Source organism: Eumetopias jubatus, unplaced genomic scaffold (genome assembly GCF_037043125.1).
Source record: "Eumetopias jubatus isolate StellerSeaLion01/CBP00866 unplaced genomic scaffold, mEumJub1_p1.0 scaffold_3, whole genome shotgun sequence".
NCBI classification, from domain to species: Eukaryota; Metazoa; Chordata; class Mammalia; order Carnivora; family Otariidae; genus Eumetopias; species Eumetopias jubatus.
The window spans coordinates 4,186,029-4,204,897 of NW_028274809.1; the positions used below are offsets into that span (position 1 = coordinate 4,186,029).

General features: G+C 57.8%; 1 protein-coding gene across 2 annotated transcripts in view; it reads right to left on the reverse strand.

Annotated features, from left to right (window-relative positions):
- Window positions 1-5,561: 5,561 nt before the first annotated feature.
- The window catches only part of MLPH (melanophilin), a 36,037-nt gene continuing 22,729 nt past the window's right edge, over window positions 5,562-18,869 (reverse strand). Inside the window, exons 8-16 of one of the 2 annotated variants that reach the window (XM_088022010.1) lie at window positions 17,459-17,598; window positions 13,987-14,172; window positions 13,555-13,710; window positions 11,996-12,088; window positions 11,280-11,351; window positions 9,667-9,730; window positions 9,387-9,412; window positions 7,544-7,615; window positions 5,562-5,588 (exon numbers count right to left, since the gene is read on the reverse strand). In XM_088022010.1, coding sequence (XP_087878136.1) covers window positions 5,562-5,588; window positions 7,544-7,615; window positions 9,387-9,412; window positions 9,667-9,730; window positions 11,280-11,351; window positions 11,996-12,088; window positions 13,555-13,710; window positions 13,987-14,172; window positions 17,459-17,598 — 836 coding nt within the window. Of the gene's footprint in view, window positions 5,589-7,543; window positions 7,645-9,386; window positions 9,413-9,666; window positions 9,731-11,273; window positions 11,352-11,995; window positions 12,089-13,554; window positions 13,711-13,986; window positions 14,173-17,458; window positions 17,599-18,869 lie in introns of both variants that reach the window. The other variant, XM_088022011.1, reaches the window with a different exon arrangement.

Below are 18,869 nucleotides of genomic sequence, written 5' to 3' on the forward strand. Positions count from 1 at the left end.
TATCTTTGGGGTAAATAGCCAGTACTGTAACTGCTGGGTCGTAGGGTAGCTCCATTTTTAACTTCTTGAGGAGCCTCCATACCCATTTCCAGAGTGGCTGCACCAGCTTGCATTCCCACCAACAGTGTAGGAGGGTTCCCCTTTCTCCGCATCCCCGCCAACATCTGTCGTTTCCTGACTTGTTAATTTTAGCCATTCTGACGGGTGTGAGGTGGTATCACATTGTGGTTTTGATCTGTATTTCCCTGATGCCGAGGGATATTGAGCATTTTTTCATGTCTGTCGGCCATGTGTATGTCTTCCTTGGAGAACTGTCTGTTTATGTCTTCTGCCCACTAAAAATCCAAATTCTTGAGAACATTTTAAAGGACTCATCTTTCAGTTAGCTGTTTCCCAAGTATGTGTCATGTGGGAAGCGAAGTTCCCGAGAACTGAGATCAAGTTTTAGTGAGAGATGAGCAACGTTGGGAGCATCTTCCTGCCCCGAGAGGCAGTGGCTCTGGGAACTTGGCATCGCATTTGTGGTCAACGGAAATGGTGTTCTCCAACGCTTGCACGTGACTCCCACCCAACTGGTTTCTGAGTTTTCAGTGTGGGAAATATTAGACACAGCTATTGGGAACTGTGCATGAGTCAGTTTTCTCCAGAGAAAGGGCACCAATAGTGTGTGTGTGTGTGTGTGTGTGTGTGTGTGTGTGTAGAGATTTAAGGAACTGGCTCATGGGATTGTGGGCCTGGCAAGTCTGAAATCTACAAGGCAAGATGACAGGCTGGGGACCCAGGGAAGAGATGATGTTGCAGCTGGAGTTGGAAGGCAGTCCTGGGGCAGAATTCCCTCTTGGGAGACCTTTCTCGCTTAAGGCCTTCACCTGATTGGACGAGGCCCACCCACATTACAGAGGAGAATCTGCTTTATTCAAAGGTTGCTAACTGTAGTTGTTAATCACACCTAAAAACTATTGTCACAGCAACATCTAGACTGGTGTTTGGTCAAACGTGAGGGCACCATGACCTAGCCAAGCTGATACATAAAGTTGATCATCACAGACTGTTATAAGGGTTTGCAGGGATGTAGTCAAATGCTACTTTCTCCAGCATGACCCTTGCCTTGGGGTTCTGAGCCCGGGCACTACTGAGCTGCAGGTGTGGGAGTACTTGGGCGGTCTGAGGGGACTTGGCTTGTTTAGCTACCTGCAAGGCTGTCTCTGGGCAGACTTCGCTGGAGGTGTCTCCAGGGGAATCTCGGCAGCAAGAGAGGGTAAAACCCTACTTTCCAGAGCCGGCTCCTTCCTGAGAAGCCATAGCTGTGGGGGCAACATCCGGAGTGGGTTTCACCTCCATGCCAGGGAATGCACCTGCAGGAGTTTTAAGTTGGAAGCGAATATACGGAGGGATGTCCGGAGCGACGGACAGGCTTGCTGGTTGGGAGATGATGCTGACTGTTCTTGTTGCCTTAGCTTGTCCACATTTTCTATTTTCTTCCCAACAAAACACAAAGACAGCCCATAGGTCATAATAATTCTGTGCAAAAGCAACTTTGGTGCTATGAGTTTAATGGGCACGTGTAAAGTTCACTTGGCTGGCCCGCGTGCTGGATGCCAGGCATCTGGGGATCAGAAAGCAAGCACCCAAGAATCCCATCCTGTTTTCAGGGTGGGTTATCTGGCCCCCTGTGAAGTGGGTGCTTCCACACCGTGCTGCCGAGACCTACAGAAATCGTGGCTCACTATATCACTGCGGTGGAAGAACCTTGACCCGGGGGTGGCTTGAGGCCTGATGCGCTGGGGACCTCCTGGGAGGCTGCGTACTTCCCCAGCCATCTGCTGGGAGCTGGGCGTGCTGTGGGTGTCTGGGCCTGGACCGCAACGTGTCAGATGCAAGGTGATCTGAGCAGAGAGCCTCCCGCTTCCCGCTCCAGACTCACTTGAAACTCTGAGGGATCTTCGGGAGACCCGTTCATTCAGCTCCTCATGAAGCTTTTCCTCTTTTCCCTGATAAAGAAGACTGTTGGAGAATACAACTCTGGAGAAATTTTAATTTTTTTTTTTTAAAGAGAGTGAGCGAGCCAGGGTGGGGGCAGAGGGAGGGAGAGAATCCTAAGCAGGCTCCACACTCAGCATGGAGCCCGATGTGGGGCTCAGACCCACAACTCTGAGATCATGACCTGAGCTGAAATCCAGAGTCACATGCCCAACCGACTGAGCCACCCAGGTGTCCCAACTCTGGAGACATTTTAAATGCTAACTCGAATATCCATCCGGAGTCATAACAAAAACCACCAACTTCTCTTGCTCTTGGTTAGAAACGAGTGAGTGCCAGGGTCACTGGTCCCTGACCCGTCTGTATTCAGCTTCCAGGAAGGATGTCTCAGGAATGACCATCTGCTGGAAAAAGAGACTCAGGAGAATTCTTCCAAATATTGGAATTTATAGATAGCTTGGGGAATTAAATATGAAAAAAATCACCTCTTATTTGAGACCATGGGGAGCTGTTGGCACAGGCTCCCATATCTCCTGAAGATGCAGGGTACCTGCCTCCCAGCAGGACTCAAACCTTCGCTCTGAGTGAGAGACTGGATGGAGAACAGCCTGGGGAAAGTCCCACTCAGAGGGGGCAGGAAACTCTTCCCCTGGTCACCCCTTGGGGACCAGGCCAACTCTTGTCTCTGCTGCCTGATTCCCAAGGAAGCCCTCCCCAGAGCCAGGGATGCAGCCTCAGGGCTCTGTCTGGGCTGTGAGGAGTAGTGTTAGCCCTGGAAAGGCTGGCACGGAGTGGGCGCTTTGGGGGCTTAACCATTATAGCCACGGGGAGCCCACAGGTGTGGGGTTGTCTTGTGCTCAGGCCCGAGTTATTGCTTGGTGAGGTCACACGCACAGCCGTTGTTCCCGAAGCTTTCTGCTGTGTCAGCGCGCAGGCTGGGCCCTGGGGCATCTGGCCGTGGCCACTCTGCACCCGGTCACCCCTCTCCCCCTCCCCCGTCTCCCTTCCCTGAACTGAACTGGCGGAACTGGAGGTTTACTTGCACAAAATGGGTCCTCTGGCCTTGATGAGGCAGGGAGCGCTAAGTCTGCTCCTAGGTGAAGTAAGGACAGGCATGGACACCGGGGAGTGTCCATGGAGGCGGGGGCTGGGAGGACGGGGGTGGGCAGCTGGCTGTGCGGTGGGCCGCAGGGTGGAGCAGGGAGGGAGGCCCGTTGCCTGTGCTGCGCTCAGAAGGGAAGCGTGTGCCTGCGCCCAGGGGGGGAGGCCGCTCCCCTGTGAGTGTGCAACGCCCCTTCTGCCGGCTCCGTGCTCTTTTAGGGTCTGGGTGGGGGGTTCCACTCTGTCAGCAGACGAGGTTTCCCAACTTAGCTAGAGCGGGCTGAATGGTGGCTCCCCAAACTCTCACCCTTGCTCCTGGACCCTGTGAATGTGAACTCATTTGGGGAAAGGGTCCTTGCACATGTAGTTAGGGTAAAGACCTCCAGATGAGACGATCACCCTGGATATTCGAGATGGGTCCTAAAGCCAATGACAAGCATCCTCATGAGAGAGACCTGAGACGGACACAGAGGGCCATGTGAGGACGGGGTCGCCACCTGGAGTGAGGCAGCCACAGGCTCAGGACAGAGGGAGGCCCCGTGGCTGGAAGGGGCAGAGAAGGGAGTCTGTCCTGGAGCTTCTGCAGGGAGCTGGGCCCTGCTGACCTGCTGATTCTGGACTCCTGGCCTCCAGCACAGTGGGAGAGTCAATTTCTGGTGGGAAGCAGCCCAGATTGTGATCCCTGGTTAGAGCAGCCACAGGGCCCATGGCGATCTGGGCGGGCTGCCATCCCCTACTCCAAGCTGTAACGTCTTCGGTGTTTGCCAAGACTGTGCTAATGTGGGGCGACGCGCCTCTCTCCCAACACGTGGCGGGTGGGTAGTGCAGGGGCGGAGGGTGGCGGAGAGCGTGGGGCGGTGTGTGTGTGTGTGTGTGTGGCTGGTGGGAGGGCAGGCTCGAGAGAAGCTGGTGTGCAGCCCTTGCCCTGGCCAGCCCTGCTGCAGGAGTCAGGGAGTCGGCAACCCCTCCCGTAAGGGGTCGGATGGTAAATACTCAAATGTGTTGTTGCAGCATAAAGACAACCCCCAGACAACGAAGCTCATAGATGTGGCCAGACTCGCAGGCTCAGGCCTAGACCATGCGCAGTGTCCTTGGGGGGAAGCAGGAGCATGCGCTTTGGAGAAAAGAAGCCTGCTTTGGATGGGGTCCCCCAAACCAACAGGCCTCTCAAGGTTCCCGGGTCGCAAAGCTCGCGGTCCAGGGTCTGTGTGGCGGTGCGGTGGGGCTCTGTCCACCATCGGGGGGAGATGGGCTCGCCCCCTTAGGCTCCTGGGTACCACTTCTCCATCTGCTTTTGGTTCCCAAGTTCATTTGCGCACAAACACCAAGCAGTTTAAGAGAGAAAAGTTACAGCTGACCCAAGATCACTTTAGAAAGTATCAGGATCACCTGGTAGCTTCTCGCTCCAGGCGAGGCTGCCTCACACTCGGGGCTCAGTGTCCTTCTCTACAAGATGGGCTTTAACTTAATCCAAAGATTAAACATGTGAGTCCCTGTGAAGCACGTAACAGTGCTCAGTTGGGGAGGGGGTGCAATTACAGTTACTTGTTCCAAGCGGCCCCGAGGGTCCCAGCGGGCTCCCCTGAAAACCGGATGAGCCACACAGACACCCAGAAGTAACCGTGAATCCCAGACTGTCCCAGGTGGAGGGACTTGGAGCTCACCCACAGCACGGACGGCAGGTGCCCAGCAGGCATCCCTGGTTGGTCCTGGCCCCGTCCCGCTGGATGTCACCACAGCAGCGGCAGCACCAGGCCGGACCCCACCCTCCTGCCTGCATGTCCTGGGCTCCAGCATCCGCCTCTCCCACAGGCCCGCCGCGCCTGCGCCTGGGCATCGACCTGAGGCTCACCTGCCGCCACGTGCTCGCTCTGCCCTTGACCACAGTGTAATTCCTCCTGGGCTGTGAGCTACAGGTGAACCCACAGAGTAGCTGCGAGGGGGTCGGGGGGTCAGCCGGCCATGAGTTCAATCACTCGTCGGGATGCCGGATTTCCTTGTCCGACAGCACACGCGTGCACACGCGTGCACACAAAGGCACATGCACGCGCACATGCGCACACACGCCCATGCACACAGGCACTCTGACACCGCGTGGAATACACACAGAGCAGGTGCTGCACCGAGCCAGCAGGGAAAGGGCTAAAAGATCACACTGAAAGTGTTGTTCTTTGTGTCCTTCAGAGTTTAACGCCACCCTAAAGGAAAACCAGGTCAGCTTGGATGTTTCTCACAGATCAGAGCGGGTCGGCAGGGGTGGGGGCGGAGGTCGTCTGTGAACGTGGGTGAGGAGCCGAGGGTCTGAGAACGCTGGTCCCTCGCAGGTGGGGGTCCCTGGTGGATGGTGCTGCGTCCTGTCTTCTCCCCGGACTGCGTGCGGCCCGGAGCGCGGGGCGGACGGAGGGACGGGGCGGTGAGGCGAAGGGAAAGAGGGCTGGGGCCCCTGGGCCACTCCGTCCCGTTCCCACAAAGCGCCCCCTTTAGGGCTGGTGGGTCATCACGGGTTTCTGTGGAGCACAAATACACACACACACAGTTGTGCGCAGATGGGTGTGCACACAGACACGTGCAGAGACACGCCTGTGCACACACACGAGCGTGCACACACGCACAGGCACACGTGGGCACATAACACAGACACAGGAGTGTGCACACGCACAGGCATGTACACATGCACAGAGACACACGTGGGCACGCACACATACAAGCGCGCGCACACACAGAATGCACACACTCAGAGACGTGTGCACGCACACACACAGAATGCACAATCACAGAGACGTGTGCACGCACACACATACAAGCGTGCACAGAATGCACACACTCACAGACGTGTGCATGCACACACAAGCGCGCACAGAGTGCACACACACAGAGATACACGTGTGCACACACAGACATGAGCGTGCAGAGTGCACACACGCAGACACGTGTGCACGCACAGAGTGCACACGCAGAGACCCATGTGTGCACGCACACACAAGCATGCACACAGAGTGCACACATGAAGAGAGACACGTGGGCATGCACACAAACATGGGCATGCACACACACAGAGTGCACACACAGAGACGTGGGCACACACAGACATATGAGCGTGCACACACACACACAGAGATACACGTGGGCACACAACAGATATACAAGCATGTACAGAGTGCATACATGCACAGACACATGGGCACGCACACACACACACACAGGAGTGCACACAGCAACACGCAGACACACAAACACGTTGATCAGAAGGTGCTGGTCAATCCCTGTGTGGTTTCTGCACAGCGTCTCTGTCCCTGCTCCCCCAGCTGGGTTAGCGGCACCGGCCCCTCATCAGAGGGGGTGCACGGATGGACAGTATCCGAAAATGTAAGGCTCTGAAACACGAGGAACTGTATCCTAACCTGAAAGCATTTAGATTCTCAAGTCCCTGTTGGCCAGTTTCTTATTAGTGGTCATCAGCCCTCCGTCTGGGATGGCCCTGCACTGGCCACAGTCCCGATACCTTCTGGTTAAGGTGGGCTCGCGGGCACCTCTACTCTGTGCCATCTCCCCCTACACACGTCCCCTCGTCCCCTTGTTGGGGCAGCCAAATGATGGCGGTGTCACCCACCTCCCTGTCGGCCGGCATAAGCTCACACAGTTAGGATCAGCCTTTTCCCTGTAGTTGTGCATCCCTGGCGTGAGATGCTTGGAAACGCTTTTTTAGAATGGAGTTCACGGAGAGAATCAAGCGCCGGCAGGAGGTGCGAGTGGAGAGCCACCAGGGTCGCGGGGGTTTGGGCCTTGACTGTGGCCACCAGCACCGAGTTGTCATGCCCATCCCCAGGCTGTGGGCGTGACCTTGAGGTCCTAAAAGATGGGCTCTTCTGAGCAGTCACGGAGCCATGTCTGCGAGGAGCTGCTGGGGTTGCCTCGGGCAGGCAGCGCCCATGCGGGGGGAGCTGGTGCTTTCACCGGCTCTCGAGAGGGGGTGCCAGGATGGGGCATTCTGCAGAACGCTCTCTCCCACAGAACCTGGGGGACAGCCTTGACCCCAGCATCTGCACATGCGGTTTGCTGAATGACCTTTACAGCACTCGTGAGCTGCTGGGGCTGTGAGGAGAGTGTCCTGTCTTTCTCTTGTGGACAGTCCCCTCCCCCGAGTGTCCTCACTGTCTCGTGGGCAGTCCCCTCCCCCGAACATCTTCACTGTCTCGTGGACGGTCCCCTCCCCCGAGTGTCCTGTCTGTGTCTCGATGGTCCCCTTCCCCAAGCCGAGACCCACCCCAGGGAAAGCGGGAACCCCTATCACTGGTATATGCTGGTACCTTTAAGAAATGGTCTCAATTTTTCTATAAATCTTTTGCTGATTTCACTTGTTAGTTTATCCCCATTTTCTCTGCTCTGGAGTCTTAACACCAACATGTAAATCTGACGGTCAGGGAGCTTCCAAGCCGCCACAGGAGGGAAGAGACAGGCTTACCGCAAAGCTGTGGTTGGCCACCCCTTTCCTGCCGTTGGGGTTTCTCTGCGTCAGGGATCCCCGGTACACCGACTGCCGACCAAAGGAGGCCCCGTCTTTACCTTCAGGGGCACAGAAGCGTGTCAGCAACTGTGCAAACACACTTCTTTCTCCCTTGCCTCGGAGCAAGCATTAAAATCCTATCTCGCGGCTCCAGAAATGCTCCCTCGGGCAAAACACAACACACCATTGCATTTCCTTTAATTCTTGAAGTGCCATGGGCCTGGGGGGCCTAGGGACCCTGCCCCTCAGAAGAGGGTCCCCCCACCCAGGGCTTCAGTTTAAAGCTGCGGCATTTGGTCTCACATCCTAGTCAACCGTTTGTGTTCATGGGCACGTGAGCAAATCTCGGGGGTCTTCCTCCTCTGGCAGGTGTGGTGGGGGCCCTGCCTGACATGCACCTGCTCCTCGGGGGGGGGTGCTGGGCCACGTCTCCTCTGCCCAGCCCTGTGTCCCTTGACGTCAAGGCGGCAGCTTGACATCAGCCGTGGCAGAGTGTTTACAGCATGGAAACTGGCAGAGGCTACATAGTAGGGCTGAGTGTCACGTTTTGGCAGCGGGGCTGGCGAACGAGCTCAGGGTTCCATTGTGGGCAGAGAATGAGTTGCCGGGCTTTGCCCCCGTTCCTGCTCCTAAACTCTGTGGAGGGCGCTGCTAACCCAGCGATCCCAGCTACGGGGCACTGAACCCTTCCTGTGTGGGGACGGACGTCTGGCACACGGGTGAGAAGCCACCCCGCCGAGGCTGGCCGTGGTGACTGGAGAGGCGTGTGGGGACCAGCAGCTGCAGCTGGGCCGTTTAGCCCCTGGAAAGCCCACCGCTCCAGGGGGCCTGGGACCAGGTGAGAGGCTTCTGACTGACACAGGCGCTCACCCCGTGGCCCCCCGCTGTAACCGTGAGCCTTCACTTGGGTGGTAGCCATGGGGCCTGCTGGAAGCTCCCCCCAGCGCTGGTGTATGTGCGCCAGGAGCCTCCTCCCAGCCCCGCGGCAGGTGGCCTCGCTGACAAAGTCCGTCACCCCGCTCGTGGCCCTGAGTCAGGGATTCGCCTCAAAGGGCCTTGGGACCAACTCTGTCTCTGGCCTGACCTGCCTGGGTACGGGGAGCTCTGGGGTGCAAAGAGGAAGCTGCACGGAGGGGAGCTGGGTGCAAACAGGGGTGTGCAAAGATGTCCCCTGAGGAGGTGGTGGAGAATGTTCTGGAGGTGGTGGAGAACCTCCTGGGGGGGGACGCTGCACTTGGCCTTCAGAAGGCAGAGGCGGGTAGGAAAGGGAGTGAAGAGCCCTCGGGGCAGAAGGCCCGGCCCAGGCCAAGGTACGGAGGTGTGTGTGCACAGAGCGCTCGACAGCCCCATGTGCCTGTGAGGTGTGTGTTGTTCACCCAGGGGTCCCATGTGGGGCAGAAAGTGAGGGTCTGGAAGGCTGTGCTAAGAAATCCCACTCATTCTGCAGGCAGGTGGGAGCCAACGATTATTTGGGAGCAGAAGAGGAACACAGCGCTGCGCGCTGGGACCGTGGCTGTGGGTGGTGAGGGCAGAGCTCAGATGCAGGGACAAGAGGAGATGCCACGGTGGCTCAGAGGCCTGACACAGCAGCAGAGGGACTGGATCCTGACCCGGGAAAGGGGCTGCTTCCCTCTGTGATCCTTGGTCGGGCTGCAAGGGGAGCAAGACATGATTCCCCGACAGCCTGGCCGTGCACTGTGGATGAGGCAGCCAGGCCTTTCACCCTGTTTGCGGAGCAAAGTTGATGTCCTTGTCGCCACTGAGACATCAAGGGAAGCGAAAGTTACGTTCTGTGCTTTGCATGAGAAGGCTGGGAGCTGCTTAAGCCTCAGAGCCGTTTACAAGGCAAAACGTGGAAAACACCAGCACCACCCCCATTGCGTGTTCAACCAGGCGGGTTCCAGAACACCAACCCACTGGAATGCTTCCTGGCAGGAGCGGTTTGGGGAGTCGTCCTTCAGGCCCCGGGGGCATGAGATGCTGTGTCCCAGAGGTTACACAGAAATGCAGAACACCCACTGGCCACTTTCACACCCTCGAGCTCATCTCCCAGGCCCTCGGGGTTGAGGGAAGTCACTAACTCTTACCTTGACTTTTCGGGGAATTACTGAACTTCCTTCTGAGAAGATAGGGCCCTGTCATCACCTAGAAGAAAGAAGACATCTCAGGGCTTCACTGAATTACTGTAATCCTTAGCAACACTGGGAGCTAAATTGGGACTTCTTAGGGTTCTTCCAGATTCTAGTGAATCCGGTCAGCTGTCTTCTGTTCTTTGTCGGAACTTTTGTCAATATTAAAATACACGGTATCAATAAACGAAGCACCAAATGCCAGAGCACAAAAGAGATGCTTACATTTGTCAACGGTGGGTGGGAGGGCAGGGAGAGCACGCATCTCAGCCCCGCAGACCTGGGTTCAGATCCAGGTACCCCCCACCCACCCCCGTGATGTAGACGACTGTGTGTCCTCTCTGAACTTGTCTGGAAAAGGGGCCACTAGCCCCTTCTCAGGATTACTGGGAGCCTAGCTGCTCCTCACATGTCCCCAGCTCCCATGGCTGTTGGTCCCCATGCCTTCCCTTCACTCTCCCGTTGACAGCCTCTCCGCGATGGCATCATCTGCTCCCTGTTCTGCCTCTCCGGGCACGAGCAGGTGGCCTGACCCCCCCTGGAAATCTTCCCAACGTCCGGCCCCCGAGATTCTGCCTGGCTGGTTTTGTGGGCTGCCCCTGGAGGCTGAGCTTCCCTGAGCCAGTTAGGAAGCACTGTGGCCCCCAGGAGAGGGTGGGAGGTCAGGGCCAGGGGGCCTGGGCTGAGACCCCTCCGTCCCTTATGGTCTGCGTGATCTCAATCAAGTACGTCAACCTCCCTGAGCTTGGGTTGCCTCATCGGGACAATAGGCTTAATCCCAATGCCTCCTCACCAGGTTTGTGAACCTCAAATGGAAGGGCGGGAAAAGCACTGTTTTTACCTGTAAAGAGCTACCCAGCGTCCTTGTCGCGATACACACGTGACCGCGTGTTCGCTATGGCTGCTGGTGGCATCAGGCAGCAGGCAGAACTGGGAATAGACACCACTCTTTCTGGGGCACCGGGGATGGCGCCTCCCACTGCACCCCTAACCGCACAGCCTGCACCTTGGAGACTGGGCTCCCTCCTGGCCGGCGCCTCCCCTGCACGCTGTGAACGGGGCCACCGTCTCCCACACCCCTGGTCCCCGTGCCACACTGCACGCGCCCTGGCTCCTGATGCGTCCACTGCTAGAGCTGGCACCTGCATCTCCCAGATGGGGCCTGTCCCCAGGCCGCTGGAGCCCGCCTGCCTGCGCAGGGCCAGGAAGAGCCCGGAATGGACGGCGTCCATGAGTGACAGGTGTGCAGGGGTGCACGTGGCCTCCTTGCCCCCACGCAGGACAACGCCCCATGCGTCCCTTTGAGCCAAACATACCTTGAGTGGGGTTTGCCGAGGTGGGAGGCTTGCTTCTCCTTCCCTCTCTGCCCCACCTCCCCCCTCCCCAGCTGGGTTTTCCTGGGTTTCCCCCACAGTCTGACGCCAACCCTGTCCCAGCATGAGCCTCTGAGGACGCCGTCCTGTGGGGCTGGCAGAGCTCACACGGTCCGTACGGGTCAGCCCACTACCACCCGGGCTCGCCCCACTGCTGGAAGAGCCGCCCCACTCTCTCGGGACGACCCATACCTCCTCCGCAGGGTCTGCATTCAGATCCTTAGGACTCTGGTCCAATCTCCCAGCAAGTCGGGGAAGAAATATCTGGAGGACAAGGAAAAAGCCTGTACCTGATGGCTGCTTGTTTGACCCCTGTCACAGGGGGGCCAGCCGGACAGAGGGATGGCCCTTCTCCCTGAACACGGGGCCAGGCGCTCAGGGACGGCCCGTCAGCCCCCAGCGCACCATGTTCAGCGAAGTAACACACGGAGTAGCCAGTTAGCTTTGAAGTTCAGATAAACAACGAATAACGTTTGTTTATAAGTATGTTCCAAGTATTGCACAGGGCATACATATGCTCGAAAATGATGTGTCATTTATCTGAAGTTCAAATGTACTGAGCATCCTGTATATCACCTGCAGCCGGACCTGGGGCTCTCCCGGGACCACCTTGTGTTCGGCTGCCAGGTTATTACCCCACTGGTGTGACCGGCCTGGGGACCCCAGCTTGACCTTGGGGAGAAGGGTGCTGGTCCCAGACCTGCAGCGGGGCTGGGGGGGCAGCCCCCTCGCTGCCATCCCTGGAGAATCTGTTCCAGTCACATCCAGCCAGGCTGGTGGGGCTGGAAGGGAGGTGGTCAGCCAGCCTCTTGGTTTCAGGCCCCGGGGTGTGGGGGGGACAGCGGCTGGGGGGCCGGGGTGGCCGGGGCTCTGGGCACAAAGCCGGGTGCCAGGGCCCCTGCACTCACCGGGAGGTTGGACTTCCTCCGGGGCTTTCCCGACGGCTTCACCGAGAGCCCTGCAGCCTGCAAGGCAGCAATCTTGGACTTGATGTTGGAGACCTGGCAGGAAAAAGGAAGGACACACGACGTTACTCTGATGTGCCAACTCGAAGTCACAGTCCAGGAAGAGAAGCTGCCCGCTCACTGATTTTGTTACGGTCCCCTTAAGATGGGGGTCCCGACAAACGTGCTTCCTGGGGGCCCATTTTCATGCATCTTCCATGGTTGTCGGGGAGGGGGCTGCTGTTCCTTGTGGGTCACCCTCCAGGCAGGAGCAGGGGGGCTCTGCACACTTTCTGGCACATCAGAAAGTCTGGCTCCCCCCAGGCATGGCGAGGCGGGGCAGTGCCAGGGACAGTGTCACCATAGTTCTAAGGGACGGGGCTACACTCTGGGCAAAGGCTTGGCTGGCATCTGGCAGAGCCTGGCTTCCTGACATCATTTTAAATTGGCCCCCACAGCAGCCGGAGGAAACTTCTGGAAACAGAAACAAGGCCCCATCACCCCTGTTCTGATCCCTCCAATGGCTCTCTAGACTCTGCCCTCCCCTTGGACCTGCCTCCAACCCTCTCCCCCTTACTCCCTCTGCCCCAGGCTCAGGGTTTCACTGCTCCTTCCTGAACAACCAAGTTCAAGACCACCCCAGGACCTTTACACACGTGTGCTGCCTTCTTCTTGTAATATCCCTTCCTGAGCAGCCCACCTGGGGGCTCCACCGAGCCACCCTCACTTCCTGTTTGCCCAGCTTGCTTCAAGAACCGAGCTCCTTGGTCGTTGGCTTGTCCTCTATCTCCTCCCACGAAAGCATAAGCTCCACGAAGGCAGGGGCTCCATCTAAGAATGCGACAGCTGTGTCTTTTGTGTCCTGCCATTTGCAGGAGTTTGAAATCATTTGCCGAGCAAGAAGGAATAAAAGAACGCAAAGTCTTTGGGCTGGCTTGTCCCCCTAATGAGCACAGCTCTGGAGACATGCTCCTTACTCCCGGTGGGCACCTGATGATGAGCAGAAGTGAGAGGTGGCCGTGGGTGCTGGCTCCCCTTGCAGCCTGAGGGGCAGACCCTCTTTTCTCTGGGGGCCCCCAAGGAGAGGGCAGAGCAGAGCCCAGTCACCTCGGCTGTCCCTGAGAGACCCTGGCTCTGTCCTTTGACCTTTATACGCTACTGACACAACCCTCACCCGAACTCAAGTCCTGGACCCACACTCGGGCTCACAGGATGGCCTTTGTGTCAGAGTCCAGTCCTGAGCCCCAGGGCTGTCCTCAGACCTAAGCCTGCTTCTGAAGAAGCCCCCTCCTCCTGGGACAGAGAGGGGTAAGCGTCAACGTCATTCCTGTAGGGATGAAAACCCTGCCTGCCTCTCACCAAGGCAAATGGGATGAAGACAGGGGTGGTGGGATGGGCTATTCCCACAGAAACCCTCAAGCTCCTGTCCTGGAGCTTCGGGTAGGCTGTCCACAGCCTCCAGAACTTCAGGGCCCACCATGATTCCACTTGGGGAGCCCCCCACCCCCTGGGCCTGGTGCTACCTCGCTCTCCACCTGCTGAACCTCAGAGGCCGTGAGGGCCACTCTGTCCTCCAGCTCCAGCAGGTCCTTGTCTGTGGTCCTGCCGGGCTGCACGAGGTCCTGAGGGTCCTGGGGGGTGGTTTCCTGTCTGTACGTCTGGCCGGCAGCCACGCTCACCTAAGAGAGGGAAGCATGGAACATAACCGCCAGCAGGAGAGACGTCAGGGCCCTCCCCAAGACGAGCCCATCCTACGACACTCTTTCTTCTGAACTCGGGGCTGGTTGACCAGCTGGCTGGCCAAGGGTTAAGCATCCCATGCAGCTCTTGTTGGCCCCCAGGGCCGACTGGGCGTTGCCTGGCTGCCTGGGGTGGGCCAGTGGCTTAGTCACAAACTCTTGCCCCCTGGGCCCACCTCTGCCCAGGTCCTGCCGAGCCCACTCGGGCGGCCTCACCTCCGGCGCTGCCCCAGGGAGGTCCTTGATGGAGGGGCTCCTGTCCAGGTCTGCCTCTTCCTCCCTGCTCTCCTCCTCGTCGGATGAGGCCCCCTGGTCACTGATGTGGCTGGTCAGCTCCTCCAGCTTCCTCCTGAGGGTCTCTTCTTCTCTGTCGGCATCTGTGGGCTCGTAGCTGGTGAGACACTGAAACCAACGAACAGATCTGCGCTCAGCTGGTCATCCGTGTGCACCGTGCTCAGAGGCAGGGCTCTGGGGAAGTCTCCACCCCTTCTCCAGAAGAGCTTGCCCGCAGTGCCCGTGCTGGGGCCAGTCCCGGCCCTCAGGAACTGGGCTCTGCAGGGTGGGGCACTCCTGGTGATCCTGTCGCCACCCAGGCCAAAGACCCACCTTTTGTGAACCAGACACCGAGCTTTCCCTTGTGGACACTATTACCATGGGAGGACAGTTCTTCCCTCTGACCCTAAATGGGGTCCCCAAGCTGAGGGACTGGCCGGAGGACAACGCCACCAGCAGGAATCTGGGACCCATCACTGCAGAAGCACCGAATTCCCAAGCACTGGAAGGAAAGCTAAGGCCGCGATCTGTAACATGACCTGGGGAGGGGGCGTGAAGCCCATTTTGACACCAAGAGTTCTAGAATACCAAGCGAACCATGGGAGTGGCACCAGAAGAGAGGGTAAAGGGGTGAGCGCAGAAAAAGAGGTGACAAATTCAGTGAGCAAGGAAGCTGAATCTGAAAGGGATGATACGTCATGACCGAGGGCTAGCTTGTCTTGTCACCGCTGCTCCTGATCAGCACAGGAAGGCGCCTGTTCATGACGTCAGGCTGCTCGAACCCAAAAGTCATTAGCTGGCAAGAGCCTCGGGTCACTGTGGGCCAGGAGGTGCCAGGTAACAGCCTCAAGTGACTAACATTACAACTTCCTCTCCCCCTGAGTCACCAGAGGCTATTAGCGCCCAGACCGAGACCCGAGAAAATCAATTCTTCCATCTTCTTCCAAGCCCAGCAGGTACGTCTTTCCTGCCATTATCTGTGGCTCACCTTTTTCAAAGGGGAATGGCCCTTGAGGGGCGGGAAGATGCTTTTGCTTTGTTTGATGGTTAATGAGATTGATCTGCACAGCTCTGAGGCTTCGAGTGGGCCAATCTGCCCCAAGAAGAACAGGAAGCTGAGAAACGTCAGCACGAGGGTCTCGGCGAGGACTCGGAGCGGCTGCTGGTAACTGAGCCCCCCTCTGGCTGCACTGGGCGGAGAGGTGGGGATCGATACCGGGCTGCAGGAGTGTGCACAGACCGCTTCTGTGTCCTGGAGAGCACGGTGTGCAAAGGACACGTGGTCGCCACGGCAGACCCCCCGACACGGTCACTGTCAAATGTCACCCCCAGAGTGAGAAAGAAAAGCACCCCAAGACAAGGAACTGGAATTCTCATCTGGGGTTGGAGGAGAGGCAGGAGCTGAGGGGCAGCACGAGCCGCGGCCCCTCGCAGGGACCCCTGTAAGAGTCTGCCCCGGGTTTTCCCCGGCGCACCGGGCCTGCTGCCCACTTGCCTTTACACAAAGATGCGAGGGGCGCACGCAGGGTGAGATGCCGGGGGAGGTGGAGTTGGAGATGGGCTCTAAGCATGAAATAGGGAATCGTTCAAGGAGGCAGGAAGGATGGTGGGTACCAGTAGGGCTAGATGCCAGGGCATGTATTTTACTGAAAGTTACTGAAGTTGTTAAATTAAAAACTTGCTGAGAATAGACAATTCTAGTCTTTATTGCCGTCTTCTGACTGGGGGTTTCTCTGCCAGCCGTGGCTCTGGTCTCACCGCCCCTCCACTGCCGTGCCCCAGCCCTCCCGGACACAGAGCCCTGGTCTGATCAAAGGTCACCTTCCCGCGGGATGTTCTCCTCGCTATTCCGTAAAAGGGGGTTCAGGCCCTGAGAAGTGTGAGCCACCCTGGGTGCAGAATGGTAGATGGCTTTCACTGCAGACCTTCTCAGGGCCTTTCACACCCTGCTGTGCTCAGGGCAGAGGGAGAGTGCACTTCTTCCAGAGACGGAGGGAGGGCACAGAGAACTTCGAGCCTGCTGGCTGTAGGAAGCTTCTGGGTGGCATTCCAGGAAAGAGAGTCAGCTGTGCCTGAGGGCACTGACTCTGGGGAGCGAGAGACTCCACATTTCTGTTCTGCTGACATTGTTGAGCCCAATTTTAAAACAAAAACCATACACCGATTCCTCAAAAGCCATGCAAGGAAGGGCTCCTTCTACAAGTCTGCTGCTTGTTTTTGGCAGATCATTTCCTGGGGCTCGGCGAGAGGACAAGAGGTCGGAAGAGCCTTTGACCTTTCCTACGTCAGCTGAGACTGGGGAGCGGCCGGCACCCCACCCGCCTCATGCAGGTCCTGCCCCGTGCGGGTACATCTGCTGCTGGGGAGAGAGTTCAGCAAAGCCTGGGCCCTGTTGGGCAGCTCTACTGGTCACCGACGGCTGTGGGCCATGCTGGTGGAGTGACAGCCAGGACTTTTAGCTGGTGGTGTGGGCTGTGGCTGTGTGAGACCAGCTCCCCCTGGGTTGTCTGAGTGCACAGAGGGGTAAGGGGCTGGGGAAGGCCCCACGCTCAACATCGGTCAGTCCTTCCACCTGTTAGCCCAGGGCTCAGCCCCTGGGTCCCCTGTCCTCGTACGAAGCATTGTCGTCTTCCCCCAGTAAAGTGTACTTGCTCAGCCCTAAATCAGTTGTCTGTAAGCAGGACCACGGTTTAAATTCAGTAAAGGGAACCCGGGGTACTCAGAGGAACCTTGTGGTTTAGGTCATAAATCAGGGTCTGCAATGTGAGGGAGTCGCACTACTTTAACAGGTGTTACATATTCTAAGTTAAATTTTCTTAAAACCTGCATAAGGTCTGCTAAAGGTATAAAAAAATGGAGTATTTCCTTCTCTTGTCAATGACAGAATACCTGATCCAGGATAAAGTATTTGCATCCAAAGGAATCAAGCACTGACATGAGCTACAATATGGACGAGCCTCGAAAATGTGACGCTGTGCGCAGGAAGCCAGGCACGGAAGTCACGTGGCAAACGCTTCTGTCTAGATGCAATGCGCAGAACAGGCGAAGCCAGGAGACAGGAAGCAGGCTGGCGGCTGGCCAAGGCTGGAGGGAGGGGACGGGGCGCGACTGCTCACAGGATCAGTTTCCCTTTGGGCCGATGACATTTGGGGACCAAGAGAAGTACAACGCTGCGAATGTACTAAGTGCGAGTGAATGCCCACTTCAGGACGCTGAATTGTATGTTCTGTGAATTTCACGCTGATAGAACAGTGGCTATTTTGAAGATATCACATGCACGTCTGCTACATAGGCTTGGGCAAACGTGCAGTTTTAAAGTACTGGAAGCTTTGATTTCTCTGACATGACTTGGCGTGGAGGTAAAAAGGCTCCACCCAAAGCAGCAGTAAGAAGGAACTGTTCGCAGCTGCCTTACCTGGCTCTGGGACGGAGAGCGGCCTCTCTGTCCGGAATGGCAGGAGGCCGCGCTGGGGGCCCGGGTGCTCTCGTCATCGGAGGCGTCCACGGCGGCCAGATACCGGGAGGGGAGCTGCTCACTCCCGATGGCACTCGTCCCTTTGGAGTGAGAGTGGGATCAAGTTCCTCAGAGCGAAAAGCCGGAGGCCAGTGGACACGTTTTTCCCAATACGGGAAAACGAGAGATGAGGGAAACCACGGACGTGATTACAGCCCCCTGAGGGGAGGGAGCCGAGAACCTCAGATCCAAGTGGGAACGGAGCAATGGCAAGCCCTCACATGGAAGCTTCAGGAACCAGGGCCCTGCCTGGCACTCTCGGTGGGGCCAGGGGAGCAGACAGGTACATGGTTGGTGGGAGGATCAGAGCGCACCGCATTCCACCGCCGGAACCCGTGTGCCCAGAGTGCGGCCCATGCGGGGCCCAGGGAGGGTCTGTGAGTGGAGGGGACATTGGGAAGTCTTTCCACATTGGTCTCTACGGGCTTTTCCTCATGCCTGACATTATGTGGATCCCAGTCATCCACAATGTGCCTGGAAACGCTCATCCTGGGCTCCAGATGAGGGGGGGAAGCTTACTACCCCCATGGCCTCACCAAAGGTCCCCAGGGCTCCAGGCAGCCCGGACGGCGCCGCACACACCACCCTGGGACATGGAGGGGGAAGGAGGTGCGGCCGGGGCTGACCACACGGGAGCTCCTGCACCAGGGAGTCACTGGGGCTCTTCTGCCCTCAACGGCACCAGGCCCCACTGGCTCGGTGAGCCTTGCCAAACACCTGAGCAAGCTTGGGAGAGGGCCCCGAGTTCCAGCGGGATTCCAGCCCCAGGCCCCACTGGTTTCAGCCTGGGAGCCCGCGCGCTGAGCACACAGTGAGGCTGCGCCCCAGCTCCCGGCCACAGGAATAGACAGGATGGAGGTGCGCTGTTTTAAGCCGATAGGTTTGCGATGCTACGGTCTCGTTTAGTGTCTACAACCATGCCGCACAACGGGCGTGAAGCCCTCTTCACGGTGAGGAGAAACCGAATCACAGTGGCTAAGCAGGTGGATCGAGCGGCATGCCACGTTCCACCAAACCTCAGATGGCGCACCTGCGGGTTGTCTGATGCATCTTTAGACAACGCTACCCATCAAACTCCTACATGTCCCCGTGAGAGGCTCCCAGTTTAAGGGAGGAGGTGAAAACTGTGCTGGTTGGTCAGAAACGCGGTGTCCCTCGGCCTCTCCCTCCCCGCCCGCCGCCCTGTCCGCGTCCTCAGGGGGGCGTGGGATCACGGTGGGGCGGGCGCGGAGTCTGTGCACGTCCCCGTTTGTCCCCGTCCTAGGACTTGTTCAATGTAGATTCATTTATTCACTGTTTAGAGGGAATTAAA